This window comes from Acomys minous, assembly GCF_964271855.1.
Source record: "Acomys minous genome assembly, chromosome: 12".
Classification (NCBI taxonomy): Eukaryota; Metazoa; Chordata; class Mammalia; order Rodentia; family Muridae; genus Acomys; species Acomys minous.
In genome coordinates, this window is record NC_140493.1 from 26087482 (window position 1) to 26104234 (window position 16753).

The following is a 16753-nucleotide window of genomic DNA, read 5'->3' on the forward strand; positions in this document are numbered from 1 at the left end:
ACACACACACACACACACACACACACACACACACACACACACACACACACACAGATACATGTAGGCAAAACATTCATAGACATAAAATGAAATAAATCTGAAAAAACCCCACCGAAGTTCTTATTTTTTTATTTTAACTTTGTTTATGATTATCATTTTTGGATTTTATATCTTTACTTGCCTTTATTGTATGAATGTTTTGCCTTGCATGTATGTCTATTTGCCACATATGTTCCTGGTTCCTGTGGAGATCAGAAGAGGGTGTCAGATCACCTGGACCAGGAGGTACAGGCGGCTGTGAGCCATTGTGTAGGTGCCGGGAATCAAACCTGGGCTCTCCAATGCTCTTAACTGTAGTGGAGATAAACTTGCTTCTGTTTTGATCCCATGTGTAGGATGGGGAGCAGACTTGTGAGATAGCAGGTGATGTTTACCCACTAGAAAATGAACCACTTCATTGGGGTGGGGGAGAGGGCGCTTGGTTTTTGCCAGCTGAAAAACATCCTGGTACAGACTCTGAGAGGAGAGATATATATGAGCCCAAAACAGGAGGCTGGGCTTTTTGGGTCTTGGTATTGTTTGGCTGTTCATTGCTCTACTTTGAGACGTTCCTAGAGAGAACTTGTCCAGGGAAGGATTCAAGGCTTTGGGCTCCAGGTGAGGCTCTGGGTTCCGGTTTGCTCCAGGTTCCAGCAGCAACTTTGGTGGAATTGCTGGTCTTCTGAAATCCTGCCAACTATGCCAGGGGTATCGTTCCCAGGAACTGACACCCAGAAGGGTTCGTTCTTGTTCTCCTTAATCTCCTTTCCCTCCTGTTTAGGGTAGTTGGGTTGTAAGGGAGGTACGTTTACTTAATAAGTTCAGAATAAAGTATTGTTAAGGAAACTGAGCCAACTGGGTCCCCTAACTTAGTCTGTAGTGTGGGTACCCACAGTGGCCTTGGCTGCCTCCTGCTGTTTAGAAGAACCTGCCCAGACTACCTGCGATGTCTCTGAACATAGTTTTCTCTGAGCTGATCCTATCTGTGCTGAACTTCCAAAATCCGGGACCTGTTCAGCATTATTGTTTCAAACTGCTCTACTATAGGCCCCTGTTTCTTTCCTCCTTTCACAACTTCAAAGGCAGTGGTTTTAGCTTTTTTAGTTTGGTTTTGTTTTTCGAGACAGGGTTTCTCTGTGTAGCCTTGGCTGTCTTGGACTCACTTTGTAGACCAGGCTGGCCTTGGACCGACAGAGATCTGCCTGCCTCTGCCTCCTGAGTGCTGGGATTACAGGTGTGAGACACCACACCCGGCATGTGATTTTAGCTCTTGCTTGTCTCTTTGAAGTTCTTCTCCACGTCTCAAATTGGAGAATTCTTTTTCTGTGTGTGATCTATAAATAATATACATTTATATACTCCTATAAATATAACAGCACGTCTGGCTGACTGGCTCGCTGTTTTCGGTGGCACTGAGCAATAAACCTAACATGTTATTTTAGACTTTTTCCTGATACTTCTTTTTTTTAATTTAATTTTATTAATTTATTCATATTACATCTCAATTGTTATCCCCTCCCTTTTATCCTCCTATTCCTCCCTCCCTCCCATTTTCCCCTTACTCCCCTCCCCTATGACTGTGACTGAGGGTGACCTCCTCCCCCTGTATATGCTCATAGGGTATAAAGTCTCTTCTTGGTCGCTTGCTGTCCTTCTTCTGAGTGCCACCAGGTCTCCCCATTCAGGGGACATGGTCAAATATGGGGCACCAGAGTACATGTGAAAGTCAGACTTGGACAGAGGGGAGGACATCCTATTGGGACTCTAGATGAGAGAAACATGGGAGAATAGCAAAGTAGAAGGATCCAGAGGGTCCTAGAAACCTACAAGTAGAACATTATGATGGGCAGATTTGGGCCCAGGGGTCCTGCTCAAACTATGGCACCAGCCAAGGACAATACAGGCCGTAAACTTCAAACCCCTTTCCTGATACTTCTAACCCTTAGGCCATCATCACTGCCATTTGTCAACCATGCTCTCTCTCCACACTCACTCATTCCAGCAGTCAGAATGTGGAGCCTTTTTACTCTTATTTATCTTGTATTGTTTTCATGACCTGAGCCTAAGCCTTGGGTGAACGGTGTGAAGTGTGGAGGATCTCTCCTCTAGCTAGGCTGCCTGGATACTGCGCTTCCTCCCCCCCACCCCAATACTCTGGGATCCAGAGGCACTCTTTTTTAAAAATTTTATTTATTTATTTATTATTAGGTATACAGTGCTCTGCCTGCATGTACACCTGCAAGCCAGAAGAGGGCATCAGATCACATTATAGATGGCTATGAGCCACTGTGTGGTTGCTGGGAATTGAACTCAGGACCTTTGGAAGAGCAGGCAGCGCTCTTCATCACGGAGCCATCTCTCCAGCCCCCCCCCCGACCCCCCAGAGGCACTCTTGTGATCAGCCATTTAGATACCAGGACCTCTCCCCACCTTTTAATTTTCTATGCTGCCAGGAAATTCCATATTACTGTGCTCAGAGTAAAGCAGTCAGAGAGAAGAGGAGAGAGGGTACTTGCCATAGTGCTGTGGCCCTACCAGGACCTGGTGCCTGAACCCTGTGTCCACAAAGGTAAAGGCTCTGGAGGCTCTTAGGTCCTTAGAATGGCACCCCATCTGACATCACAGGGTTGGGGAAGACAAGAGAAATGGGACTCGTATTATATTCTAGATACAGTGGTTCTTAGCCTTCATGCTGTGGTGACCCTCAACCACAGCATCCTTCCATTGCTGCTTCATGATGTAACTTTGATACTGTTATGAATTGTACTGTGGATATCTGATTGTGACCCTCAAAGGGGTCACAACCCAGAGGTTGAGAACTTGCAGAGGGATGAGTACATTTCTCTCAGGACTTGAACTCAACCGCTGCAGTGCTCAGACTCCACTATCCTCTGACCAAGGCCATAGACACAGCAGAAGGGGTAGCCAGGCAGACCTGCCACCTTCCCAATTGCTCTTTGATCTGATGCTCCCATCCTGCTACCGCTGTGAGCATCCCAGTTCCGATCCAGAGGGATTAGCTGTGGGAGACCTGGGCTGAGGCACATTCCTTTATCTTGGCCAGCCATGGAGGGCTCAGGGATTATTACTGTGACTTGAAAAGCACACGCCAGGTTCCAGTGACTGGCTGGAAACTTGCAAGCACCAACCACGAGCTGCATTCTCACCCAGCAAGCTCTTGTCTGCTGCTGAAAGGATGTCGCTGGCTATATACTGTTCTAAGAAATTCAGGATCCTCAGACACAATCAAGGTTTGGACAATGCTGATGAGCAGGCATGAAGCATTCTGGGATAGTCAGTAGGCAGCATCCTGTGTGTCTGAAAAGGAGGAAGGTGAGTAGGTTCAGCATGTCAGAGGGGCAGTAGCCCAGTCCTGTGGCTGTTAGTCTCTGCATTTGCTGTTCCCCAAAGCAAGTCTTCTCATTCTGAGATCCCTTGAGAAAATGTCTCCCAGCCTTACACTGCTACACTCACAATCTGACCATGGCTTTTGTTTTGTTTTTGTATTTCAAGACAGGGTTCCTCTGTGTAGCCTTGGCTGTTCTGGAACTCTCTTTGTAGACCAGGCTACCCTTTGCCTCCCGAATGCTGGGATTAAAGGAATGCGTCACCGCACCCGGCTCTGACCGTGGCTTCTGAAGAGATTGAATCTAGTAATATTTCCCTTTTATTACTTTTTTTAAAAAAAGATTTATTTATTATTTATACAGTATTCTGCCCACATAAGGAGGAACCATATTTCATTACAGATGGTTGTGAGCCACCATGTGGTTGCTGGGAATTGAACTTGGGACCTTTGGAAGACCAGACGGTGCTCGTAACCTCTGAGCCATCTCTCCAGCCCTTTTATTACTTTACTTGGGGGCAGGGGAGAAGAGTGAATCTAGGCTCCCAGCTTCGGCTACTGCTTTCAACTCCCAGTACCACCATTGACCACTGTCTACCTACTCTTTGGCCAGTGATTGATGTCTCAACATTCTTGTTTCCTCTTTTTTTTTTTTCTTCCCAATCTAAGGGGCATAATAACAGCACCTGACTCAGAGGTGGTCATGTGTACAAGTCAAATATCTCCTAGAAATGATCCAAAAATGTCTGCAGTGACGGTGCCATGGGACAGCTTTTGTTTTTGTTTTTGTTTGTTTTGTTTTGTTGAGACAGGGTTTCTCCATGTTAGCTTTGGCTGTCCTGGACTTGCTTTGTAGGCCAGGCTGCCCTCGAACTCACAGCAATCCGCCTGCCTCTGCCTCCGGAGTGCTAGGATTAAAGGCGTGCGCCACCACGCCCGACTCGGGGACAGCTTTTAACCTGCTTGTAGTTTTTCTCTTCTTATCTAAATAGAAGACTCCTCCCCTACCCCCCAACAAATCAGGCCAAGGCGTGCTTCTAGCTAAAAGGAAATTAGGGTTGCTATAGAAACAATCGAAAAGCACAAATGAGTTAATAGCTTGTGTTCAAAACTGACTTTATACTGGGCATAGAGGCCTGTGCCTGTAATCTCAGCACTCAGAGGTTGAGGCAGAGAGCAGAGAGATCATGAGTTTGCAGAACTCGGCCTTGAACAAACCTCAAAACAGCAACAAAGCAACACACACACACACACACACACACACACACAGAGAGAGAGAGAGAGAGAGAGAGAGAGAGAGAGAGAGAGAGAGAGAGAGAGAGGCGGGGGAGAGGTTGTGGGGGACGTCACAGAAGGCTGAAGCCTGAATGCCAGGTATTAACTTACTTCTGGCAGCTTTCTTCTCTGCTGGTCAGACATGACTTCTTGTCCAGCTGCCAACTTCCTGTTTGTTCCTTTTTCCTGGTGACATGAAGGACAGATTGGGGGGTAGTCCAGTGCTTGCCTCTTTCCCTCACTCAGTTTGCCTAGTCTTCCCTGACCACTCCAGGCCCAGGAGGAGTTGTTTGACAAACCCAACAGGGCAGGGAACCACCCAGACAGGAGCAGAGCCGTGGCAACAAGGGAGGAAGAGGAGTATGTCATCTGCCTGTGAGAGGCCCTCCAGGCTCTCCTGTGTAGAGGCTGAGGTAGGAGCTGACTCATCTGATGCAGGGCCCACAGTGGGGACAGATGGCTTCACAGCAAAACACATGAACGACCTTCATCCCACACCAGGGCTGAGACTGGAGGGTCAGGAAGCACCTAATTCCTATGTGGCCCAGAGACCTGCCACAAGTCACATTTGCAGCTTTTTTTTTGACTGAAGAAGACACGGAAGAATCTGGCACTTCTTCCATCGCGGATCACCTTGGGATCAGGAAAGATGGAAAATTGGAGATCTTTCAAACATCTTTTTTTTTTCTTTTTTCTTTAAATTTTTATTTTATTTGTTTGTTTGTTTGGTTGGTTGGTTTTTGAGACAGGGTTTCTCTGTGTAGCCTTGGCTGTCCTGGACTCACTTTGTAGGCCAGGCTGGCCTCAAACTCACAGCGATCCGCCTACCTCTGCCTCCTGAGTGCTGGGATTAAAGGCGTTCGTCACCATGCCTATCTTCAAACATTTTTTTTAAAAGATTCTGAGGGGCAGGATTTGGTGGCTCACCCTAATAATCTAAGGAACCTAGAAATAGCAATAGGCATACCGACCCCCAATGTGGACGTACACCCACTGGATGGTCTTGAACTCAGGTAACATGGCTCCCGACCACTGATATTCGAAGTCACAATCAAATTTCTCTGGAAGAAGCTGTGCCTTGTGGAGTGTACTCCACTTTTCAAAGCAGTGTCAGCAAGGCACAGTGGTACAAAAAAAAATTTTTTTTTTCTGGTTTTCCCTCGTCTCAGTATCTGGGAGTCTAAAATGAAAGGATCCCTTTGAGCTGTTTACAAGCATCCTGAACAATATATCAAGGTTCCCATCTCAAAACACATAAAATGAAACAGTGCTCACCACATCATCAAAGACCAGGGCACACCAAGAGTGATGGCAGCTGCAGAAAGGAGAACTCCTAGAAACAATGGAGAAGCAACAGACACAGGCCCTGGTCACCAAGATGGCGAGGCAAGCTCGGGAGATGTCACCAGGAAACCGGCATTTTACTAAATGAAACTGCCACACTAGCAACCACAGTAAGCAGAATGAAATGGGTTTAACAACTGACAGATCTAGGCAGCATGTCAGAAAACTTGCCCGCAGAGGTGGGTGAACTGCAAGGCAGGGCAGCAGCCACTGTGGAAGCCGTTGTGCACACGGTGAGGGGGGTCACGGAGCACAGAGAGAAACTGGGAAGCAAGGCACGTGGCAAGATCTCCTAATGAACCCCAACCAATTTCTGAAGGGATAGGGCTGGGAAATGAGCAGAGGGAGTATTGGGAGGCGGGAGGAGGATGAAATGGAGTTTGCCAGATCTGACCAGACGTTGATGTCTACTTGAATGTGTCTATTTGAAGTTTCCCAAAAGTTGGGTGTGATGGCACACGGCTTTAAGTGCCTCCAGCACACAGGAGGCAGACACACACAGGCAGATCTCTGTGAATTAATTCAAGGCCAGCCTGGTCTACATAGTGAGTTCCTGGACAGCCAGGGCTACCAAAAGTGAGACAAAACAAACCAACCAACCAAAACAAAACAAGTTCCCAAGGCTGGGGGTGTACCTCACCGGTAGAAGACCTGCTTAGTGTGTGCAAGAGACTAGGCTTAGTCCCCAAAGCTCTAGAGCGAGCTAAGGATCCACACATAGACATAGACCCTTAGTAAGGGAATGTGTATACAGTGCCACCCTCAGTCTGGTGACTTTGAGCATCACCTACGGGGGTCTGCTTGAATTATTTTGAGGATCATTACCAGGTCCAGCCTCTGCATTAATGGTCTATAGCAAAGTTTGTGAGTCAAGCCAGGTTGATTACAAAAGTCTATAGTAGGAAGCCCTCCACACAGTGAATCCAGACCCCACCCACACACCGAGCTCGTAAGATGCGCTTGCCTAGGACCCCACTCTTTGATTCTTCAGGGTTTGTTCCTATTCTGCGCACAGTCTCAAAGTATTTCCCGTGTTATTCTGGGGATTCTGGAGTGCATGCGTGTTGTACGGTAGTCTTTCCTTGCAGCTGAGACTCTGGCTGGAGTGATGCCCACAGCTACGCTGTAATCCTTGACACAGGCAAGGTGTTCTTTACTTTCAGGCCATACCTGGTCAAGGGTCCTTACCACATTCCCGGGAGTATTTTTCTAGCCTCCTTTCTTCCTACCTGGATTGCCTGGCCTTGGGGGACATCTGCCTAAGCCCTGAGAGCCACATGATAGAGGGAATCAAATTCAGAAATTGGATCGCCTACTTACTCTTCAGCAGGGACAGGCTCAGAGAGACCCTGATGGGTCACCTAAGGAGCCATGATAGATCCACAAGAGGTATAAGAAAGATGCTGGGTGCTAAAATGCAAGGCAGGATGTCAAGGGTGGAGATGATTTCTGAGAAGGGGTATGATCAGAGGACATCTGATAAATGGTAAGGGCCTGGCCGAATGTGGCATTGCATAGGAGCGGAGGCAGAGACTTGGGTGGTGGTGGCAGGAGGGGGCAACTGGATCTGGCACAGTGGCTGAGGAAGGTGACTTAGAGCAGACCTCAGTCTTAGATCCCATGCCAAATGTTGGATTCCAGAATCCTCCCAAGATCCAACAAGAGTTTGTCTCAAAATAAAGGCATTTTCCAAGCTCTAGGGGTTAGGATGCACACATCTCTGTGACCTGTGACTGCTTATAGGGCAGAAAGAGGAGGAAAATGCATCAAGGTCTGGCTCAAATGTTGCTGCCTCAGGAAGCTCTTTGAACCGCCTACTTAAGCCAGTGTATCCTTGCCCATACATCCATCGCACCATTGATGGGGCCCTGGTGTGTGCTGAATACTGTCCTTGGTACCAAGAGCAGACACCCTGCCCTTACAGACCCACGTTCAAGCGTGGACAGACAAAGCAGATCAACAAAGGCAGGTCAGGTGCCCAGTGCCATGGAAACAGTTGTGAGGCTAGGGAGCATGCAAGGATGGAGCCCAGGAGGTTCATCTGAGAAATGCCACGTGGAGGAAGTAGACCCAACGGATGACAGGAAGTACAGTCTATACAAAAGACAGTCAGAGCAACAACGTAGAGGCCTGTCAAATGCAGTAAACAGCCAGAGCCCAGCATAGGTTTGACTTCCACAAAGGCTGCTTATGGAAACCAGTGGTGGCAAAGGTCTTGTTGAATGGAGCCTAGGGGTCCTCTGTGGCCCTCAGAAAGCATGTGGTCCAGCCAGCAGTGATGTGTGCACGCATGCCGCTAGCCTAGGCGTTATGGATTGGTTTTAAGATTTATTTTATTTGTATGTAATAATGAGTGCCTACATGTATGTACATGTGCCACCATGTGTGTGCTTGAAACTCATGGGGAGCAGAAGAGGGCATCAGGTCCCCTGAAACTGGAGTAACAGGTTGTTGTGAACTGTCATGCGGTTGCTGAGAATTGAATGTGGGGCCTCTGCAAGAGTCCTCAATGTCACAACTTTTTTTTTTTTTTTTTTTTTTTTTGGAAATAGGGTTTCTCTGTGTATCTCTGGTTGTCCTGGAACTCGTTCTGTAGGCCAGGGTGACCTTGAACTCACGGAAATCTGCCTGCCTCTGCCTCCCAGGTGCTAGGATTAAAAGTGTGCACCATCACTGACCGGCTACAATATCCCTAGTGCCTGCCCCGCCCCCAAGATGCTTTGCTAACAGGGTGGTACCAATCCTCCTCTCATCACTCACAGTTTTAGTGCAGACACTCCAGTGTGACCAAGGTCCCAGTTAAACAGACACAAATAGGTGGATCCAGGGACTCGGGAAGTGTCTTCCAAGCATTGGCCCTGTTCTGGCTTCTGTGGCCAGTGGAAGGTTAACCCATCTTGGTCTACTAAACTGCCTAGCTCTTTTCAGGTTAGGACGGGTAGAAGACCAGGGCAAGCTGCTGCGTTCTGAGCAGGCTATGACACAAGCCAGGAGCAGAAGGAGCCGAGCTGGTCAGGGGCCAGCTGTTGTTTATATCAGAGAGCAGGCAGGGTCACTATATAGCAAGGGGAGGTGAAGGTGATGGGAGGGCAGGTGTGAGAGTGAGGGCAGTTAAGGGGTGGGTAAAGGGGAATTCTGCTGTTTCAAGGGGGCCCATAGTGGAAAGGGGGCTTGCAAGCTGAAAGAGAAGCACGGAATTCTGGGCCAGGGAAAGCCAGGTGGTGAGGGTTTAAAGGGCATCTTGTCTGGTGGTGTGTTGGTGCATTCATCCGCCACCTTTAGTGATGTTTTCCTTTCCTGATGGCCCCATTTCTGAGATCATATGGCCTCCTGCCACTGAAGTGCCTGCCCCCAGATGCCCTTGACCCTTGCTGCCCCCTCCAGACTCTCGGACGCTCTACGTCAGGCCGAACTCAGGGCATATGTAATAGGAGCAGGATCCGAATGTGGTGCAGGAAGAACTGGCTCCAAGCGTTGCGCAGCAGTGGTCCCCCAGGTCTGATACAGTCCCCTAGGAGAGCCACAGCTGCCTGGGAAGCCTTGGAGAGGCCCCCGCAGGAATGGGTGGTGCCTTTGAGGGGCGCGTCTCTTCTGGGCGGAGCTTTTGGGGGAGCAGGAGTGGTCTGGATGACGGGGCGTGCCTAGGGCGGGGCTCTTTCGCCCTCGGTAGAGCTACACTTCAGCACCAGCCCGCAGAGGCGGCTCTAGAGGGGCGGGTCGACTCCTCCCTCGGGTCCGCTGCGAGCCCGCGCCTCCCAATTCCCGGAGCCGAAGAGGGCTCGCGGCGGCCGCTCCGTTGGGCTCCAGGTTGGGCTGCCGGGCGCTGGGCCAGGGCGGGCGGGAGCGGGGAGAGGGCTTGCGCGGAGGGCGGCGGCCTGGGCTCGCCGAGCCATGGCGGCCCCGGAGCCGGCGCCCAGGCGAGGCCGGGAGCGCGAGCGGGAGGACGAGAGCGAGGACGAGAGCGACATTCTGGAGGAGAGCCCGTGTGGCCGCTGGCAGAAGCGGCGGGAGCAGGTGGGCACGGGTGCGGGTGACGCCGCCGTCCCGTAGCCTAAGGCTGGAGGCCACTGGGCGGTGGGGCCCGGGCAGCCTGACGGTGTCCCCTGACGCCCTGGCCTCTGTAGGTTCTCGGACCCCTTTGCCCCCTTCCCCGCACCCTGGTGAGAAACCCCCATTCCTTGAATATCAATGTCATCCTGGGACCACCTCCACGTGCCTCTTGGATCCCTCTCTACCCCTCTGGGGATCGTCCCCAACCTCTAAAACCTGCTTTCCCTTCTGGCCCAGCCCCTGGACACCACCCCTCTGCTCCTGGGGCCAGATTCCCCAGCCTCACCACCCCCAGCTCTCCTACTGAGCTGGGCAGGAGTGGCCGCACATTCATGCCTGGGGAAAGGCTGTAACAGAGACCACGTCCACACCCTGGGTCTGTTCGTATCAGGAAATACAATCTTCCCACCTAGGTGAACCAAGGGAACATGCCGGGGATCCAGAGCACCTTTCTGGCCATGGACACGGAGGAGGGGGTAGAAGTGGTGTGGAATGAACTCCACTTCGGGGATAGGAAGGCCTTTTCGGCCCATGAGGTGAGGCCCGTCCATACCCCCTTTGGCCCATACTGTCGAGCTCCCCCCCCACGACCAACCTCCTTCCCCAGGAGAAGATCCAGACCATGTTTGAGCAGCTGGCGCTGGTGGACCACCCCAACATCGTCAAGCTGCACAAGTATTGGCTGGACGCCTCTGAGGCCCGTGCTAGGGTGAGCTAGGGGCGGGTGAAGGGGCGGAGTGAAGCCACAGGCTGGGTGGGGCAGCATGGAGACCCACCCGCAACGGCGGAGCCCGCCTGCCCGCAGGTCATCTTCATCACAGAATACGTGTCGTCTGGCAGCCTCAAGCAGTTCCTCAAAAAGACCAAGAAGAATCACAAAGCCATGAACGCCCGGGTATGGGGAGTGTGGGCTGGGGACTGGAGGGAAATCCAGGAGAACTTAGGGACAGTAGTGGGGTGGGGTGGGGGGGACTCCGAGTGGCCTCGGGTCAGGAGCGGGGTAGCGGGCGGGCTCCGCAGGCTCAACAGCCTCTTGGTGCCCACCCGACGGAGTCGTGCGTCCGCTGCCAGGCCTGGAAGCGCTGGTGTACGCAGATCCTGTCTGCACTCAGGTGAGGGCCCGGCCTTGCCCACGAGCTTGCTCCTTGCTTTGCACCTTTCCGGTGCCCTCTGACCCGGTTCTTCCTGCCTCCCTACCTCTGTGCTTCCAGTTTTTTGCACGCCTGCAGTCCCCCCATCATCCACGGGAACCTGACCAGCGACACCATCTTCATTCAGCACAATGGCCTCATCAAGATCGGCTCTGGTGCTGGCGAGGCGGGGCAGGGGGCAGGGTTTGGGAACCTGCGGGAGCCCAGGGCAGAGACTGCCCCAGTGTACCAGCCCGCTGACTGACACCCTCTCTTTTCTCTCCGCGTTGGCCATTGCAGTGTGGTACCGCATCTTCTCCAATGGTGTGTGGGGCCTTCTGGGGTGTGGGGGCTGTGGAGAAACTGGTCTGCTCAGCCCCATGCTCGTCCTCAGCACTTCCTGATGATCTCCGGAGCCCCATTCGAGCTGAGCGGGAAGAACTCCGAAACCTGCACTTTTTCCCACCGGAGTATGGCGGTGAGTGCTTAAGAGGCTCTAGGGCATCTGGCCTGCTGGCGCATCAGACTGACCAACCCTGCCTTGTTGTCCCCATTTCAGAAGTCAATGACGGGACTGCTGTGGACATATTCTCCTTTGGGATGTGTGCACTGGAGGTACTGTCCACTCGCCTCATAGCCTCTTCTCCTCTGGGCTCTACTCCATCTCACCATGTCCAATTTGTCCCCGCACCCAGATGGCTGTCCTGGAGATCCAAGCCAACGGGGATACCCGGGTCACAGAAGAGGCCATTGCTCGAGCCAGGCACTCACTGAGTGACCCCAACATGCGGGTGAGCAGCTTCCCTTGGCCCTCTGGGGCTGGCAGCAGGTGCCTCAAGTGCTCTAGGCAGGCTAGAGGTGCGGCCTGGTCACCAGTGTAGCAGGGAGTGCACTAAGGCCCACCCCGAGACTCTCCTATAGCTCTCTCATGTGCTACAAGGGTGACTAGGAGCAGAGCATGGGGTGTTTGGAGCTCAAGGCCTGCCTATCCTCAAGTTTACAGAATCAGATCCCGAGCTGCTAATGGGATGCCTCCTTCACTGTGCATCCACACGGGAAGGCTCCTGCAGCGTCACTGAGGCGGGAGGAAGTGGTGATTGGACCCATGGGGTCTAGGGTCTTCAGGGATCTCCTCTAGAGCAAAGATTTTTTTTTCCACCCACCACCTGCCTTTCTTCTCCACAACCTAGGAGTTCATCCTCTCCTGCCTGGCCCGGGACCCTGCCCGCCGACCCTCTGCCCACAACCTTCTCTTCCACCGCGTGCTCTTTGAAGTGCACTCGCTGAAGCTGCTGGCGGCTCACTGCTTCATCCAGCACCAGTGTGAGCGGCAGAAGTACTGGGGTGGGGCCAAGATCCTAGGGTCAGAACATGGGAGGGCCTTTTTTTTTTTTTTTTGGTAGGACCCTTAACTTGGGGCCATCTCCCTGAGCGTCTTTGTGGTTCATAGACCTTATGCCTGAAAATGTAGTAGAAGAAAAGACCAAGGCAACAGACCCACATGCAGTCTTGGCTGAGATGCCCCAGCTCCACGGACCCCCAGTGCAGTGGCGGTGAGCAGCGGCCAAATGAGGCCTCCCCTACTAGCTGCCTGGCTAGCCTTTGGCCTGACACCCCTTATGTACCTCTCACCCCATTCTAGGTACTCAGAGGTCTCCTTCTTGGAGCTGGACAAATTCCTGGAGGATGTCAGGTAAGAGCTGGCAAGAGACTGAGTGAGGAAAAGTACTGTTAGGCCTGAGCCCCCAGTTACCCCCTCGTATCTCTGCCCCCTTGTCTATCTCCAGGAATGGGATCTATCCACTGATGAATTTTGCCGCTGCTCGGCCCCTGGGACTTCCTCGTGTGTTAGCCCCACCCCCGGAGGAAGCCCAAAAGGCCAAAACCCCAACACCAGAACCCTTTGACTCGGAGACCAGGAAGGTGAGTCCCAACGCCTGCTGCACTGTGCTGTCTCTCTGAATTGTCCACAACCAGATACTGGGTGCCTTTCTCTGGGGAATCTGTCTCTCCCCCATCCCAGTTCTCCTCCAGGATGCCAGAGACCAAATCCAAGCTGACCCCTTTGTGGAAACTGTGATCCAAGGGAGGCACCCATTTTCCCCAGAGGCTTCTCGCTTTTGCAGTCCCTTCCCCCCCATCCTGTTGCCCCCGGGGGGGGGGGGCTTTGGCCACCTACCTCCATTCCTCCGTCTGGATCCCCGTCCTTCAGGCTTCCTTCCTTCCACGGTGCACCCTAAATTCTAATGCCAGGAGTCAAAGTGTCCTGGATCCTGGCAGCCCAGAGAGCTGGTGGAAGTCAGCCTGAGCCTGAGCCTCCTGGCTTGCCCCTGCTGGCACCTAGCTTTTCTAAGCAGTCAACTCCTGGGACACAACGTTCCCTTACTTCCCACAGTTCATCCCGTCTCTTTCTCTGTCTCTATCTCCTCCCCGCACCCCCAAGGCATTGCAGTCATCATTTTGTACCCAAACTGAAGGCCAGCTCTTGGAATCCTTCTCTAAATACCTCAGGGCTGGCAGTGAGATGTGCTTTCTGGACTTCCCTTGGAGATGTTTACCGTTTTGGGGGGTCTCTGCGGATCCTTCTGGGCTCCTTTGCTAAGTAGCACTCTGTGCCTAACACAGCTTCCCTGCCCTCAGGTGGTCCAGATGCAATGTAACATGGAGAGAAGTGAGGACAAGGCTCGCTGGCATGTGAGCAAGGGCCCTGGGTGGGGCTAGGGAAGATGGGAAGGGAAGGAATCAACTCTAGCGCCCGCCCCCCGACCACGCCCTTCCATCCCCAGCTCACTCTGCTTTTGGTGCTTGAGGACCGGCTACACAGGCAGCTGACTTATGATCTACTCCCAAGTAGGCTGGTAGGGGATCAGGAGGTGGGCTGGGGCTCGGGCACTGGCTGGTACCACAACTCACTTGTCCTATGTCCTCTCTTAAGCTGACAGTGCCCAGGACCTCGCTGCTGAGCTAGTGCACTATGGCTTCCTGCACGAGGTGGGTAGACAGGGGGTGGGTGAAGGGTGGGAGGTAGGAGTTAGGGGTTTGGAAAGGTGCAGGGTCTGCCGAGCTGTCTAATGCTACCATAGTAACCAACTCATCCACTGCAGGATGACCGGACAAAGCTAGCAGCCTTCCTGGAGACCACGTTTCTCAAGTACCGTGGGACACAAGCTTGACCCTCCCAGTCCTGGCATCCCAGGAGCGGGTACCAGGGCTCAGGGTTGTACACTTGGCAAAGAGCCCCACGCTGCTCAGAGCTGCTTTCTGCTTGTGTTCCCTGGAACGGAACACGGGCCCTGCTAGTGAAGACCAGCCCCGCAGCTTTCTGCAGCAAGTGTGGGACCCCAGGGTGGTGATGGAGCCCTGAGCCCGGATGGCAGTGGAGGATACAGGTCAGTTAGGGCAACCGCACCATCTGGTACTGGGCAACAACCATGCCTCAGGTGGCATAGGAACCTAGGGAGGGAGCCTGGACTCCAAAGTGATAGAGTTCAGGTGTCAAACAAAATGCTGGGCATCATCAGGCAGACCAGACCTGGTTGGAGAATCAGGTTAGAGAAGCTTGGGGTTGGACCCATGGCCAGCAACCCGCTGGGCCCACTCAGAGCAGTTCCTGTCCCTTGCAGACCTGTCTTGGTCCCCTCTCTCTCTGATCTCGCACACCCTTGAGACCAGGACCTGTGCCCTCCCCGAAAGCCCTCCGGCAGGATCTTTCTAGTCCTTCATCTGCTGTCCTAGGGGCTCGGAGCTCAGGCATCCTTTGCACCTCCTCCTGAGGAGCTCTGTGTTTGAGCTCTGAGGATGTGGGCTCCCCGCTCCCTCTTTCTTCCCAACCCAACTTGCCTCCTCAGTCTTACTGGTTTTAAAGACCTGGTAGATTTCTCCCCTCACAACCACCGACTTCTTGGTTCTTGAACTGCCTCTCTCGTAACTTCAAACTTAAAGTCCTAAAACATTTTTACGTGCGTATTTAAAATTAATACATTCGGATTCCGTTTTAAACACTTCATATGTGAAACCAGGAAAGCTCACTATTGTGTTATTAATAGCTCCATATTGCTGCTGTGACACTTATCAAAAAGCCCAGTGGTATGAGACAGCACAAGTGCAGTGCTCAATACAGGCTGTCACTAGATTAAAATCCAGGCTTCAGTGGCTAAGTTTACCTTCTGGAAGCTGGAGTTGTTGGGGCGGGGCTCACCTCCTGCTCCTTCAAGCTATTGGCAGAATTCACTTCCCTGTCATGGTAAGGCGGAAATTCCTGCTTTCTTTCTGGTGCCAACTAAGAGCCCTTCTCAGCTTCTAGAGAAGCTCTCTTTTCTCCACCTTCAAGACCAGCAGCGTCAAGTTGCATCTTTGTCATGGACTGGTTGTCTGGTTTTCCACTGCCAGGAAGGTGGGGGCCTTTGGTGACTGGGTTGGACCCACCAAGATAACCTAGGATGATATTCTTCTCAGGGTCTGTAGGTTAGCCACACCTGCAGAGTACCTTTTGCTATGGAGACTGATCGTCCTGGGTTTCGGTGCCTAGAGGATGGACAGGGCCGATGGGTGTTGTTTTCGTGTTGCCTGCCATACCACCTTAACCGAAACCAAAACTTAAAAAATTAAAGCAAATTTGTCAAGGGACATCTAATAAATTAAATGAACTCTGATTATGCATGGCCTGATGTAGTTTATTTTAAAAGTCCATAGTAGACTGTACAAGTGATTAAACTGAACTTGAAAGCATCAGTGCTGTACTTTATCTTGCCTCTTTTTGTTTGTTTTGTTTTTCATAACAGGGTTTCTCTGGGTAGCTCTGATTGTCCTGGAATTGCTTTGTAGACCAGGCTAGCCTTGAACTCAGAGATCTGCCTGCCCCTGCCTCCCAAGTGCTAGGACTAAGGTATTTGCCACCACCGCCTGGCTGTTCAGTTTATCTTTAGAGATATAGTCTTTCCTTTTTGTTTTTGTTTTTGCAGACAGGATTTCTCTGTGTGGTTTTGGCTTTGTAGACCAGGCTGGCTTCGATCCACCTGCCTCTGCCTGCTGAGAGCTGGGATCACAGGTGAGTGTCGCTCATGCAAGATATGATTCTTGCCTAGAACTCAGTATCCAGACCAGGCTGGTGCTGTGGTCATCAAAGATGTGAGCCATCATGCCTTATTGCTTAATGTTTTAAAATTAGAGTTGTTGGGGACAGGATCGACAGTAAACCAGAAATGCAGTCCTTCTTCCATGATTCTACACAAATTCGAGTCTCTTAGCCTCAGCCCGGAACAGAGATCTGCCTGCCTCAGCTTTCCCAATGCTAGGAGTAAAGGCATGTTCCACCATGCCCTGCCACAAGCATACTTTTAGTCCTGTTTATTGGTTTTGACATGGTAGGTGTCCTCACATGGAAACCTTTGGGCTAGTCACCTGCCCACCCTCTGACTCATTATCCCAGTTTGATGGGCATCACTGCTGTATTAGTTTCATTAGTGTAGGCCTTAGCAAAAAAAAAAAAAGCTGCCCTAGGTTCTATTTTCTTTCTTGCACAATTTTTTGTTTTCTCTGAAGTTAATAATTTTCTTCTCTATTTAAAAAA

At 51.7% G+C, this 16753-nt stretch overlaps 1 protein-coding gene across 2 annotated transcripts; it reads left to right on the top strand.

Annotated features, from left to right (window-relative positions):
* Window positions 1–9693: 9693 nt before the first annotated feature.
* Window positions 9694–15912, top strand: NRBP2 (nuclear receptor binding protein 2). 2 transcript variants are annotated; one of them, XM_084750379.1, is made up of 18 exons: window positions 9694–10018; window positions 10468–10590; window positions 10662–10763; window positions 10860–10949; window positions 11126–11166; window positions 11266–11360; window positions 11485–11508; window positions 11579–11662; window positions 11744–11799; window positions 11880–11975; window positions 12375–12507; window positions 12635–12737; window positions 12827–12877; window positions 12972–13107; window positions 13825–13878; window positions 13971–14042; window positions 14120–14175; window positions 14289–15912. In XM_084750379.1, exons 1-17 carry the CDS (start codon window positions 9896–9898, stop codon window positions 14150–14152), a joined length of 1416 nt encoding a protein of 471 aa, XP_084606505.1. In that variant the 5' UTR covers window positions 9694–9895; the 3' UTR covers window positions 14153–14175; window positions 14289–15912. The 2 variants fall into 2 exon arrangements, with proteins under 2 accessions (XP_084606505.1, XP_084606504.1); XM_084750378.1 differs by having other exon boundaries at window positions 9695–10018; window positions 13971–14034.
* Window positions 15913–16753: the final 841 nt, after the last annotated feature.

Bases quoted from the DNA above. Each gene is read 5' to 3' on its own strand.
- NRBP2 (XM_084750378.1), top strand. From the start codon at position 9,896: ATGGCGGCCCCGGAGCCGGCGCCCAGGCGAGGCCGGGAGCGCGAGCGG. The intron at 11,167-11,265 runs GTGAGGGCCCGG...CTGTGCTTCCAG, and splicing joins CAGATCCTGTCTGCACTCAG to TTTTTTGCACGCCTGCAGTC. The intron at 14,035-14,119 runs GTAGGCTGGTAG...TCCTCTCTTAAG, and splicing joins GACTTATGATCTACTCCCAA to CTGACAGTGCCCAGGACCTC.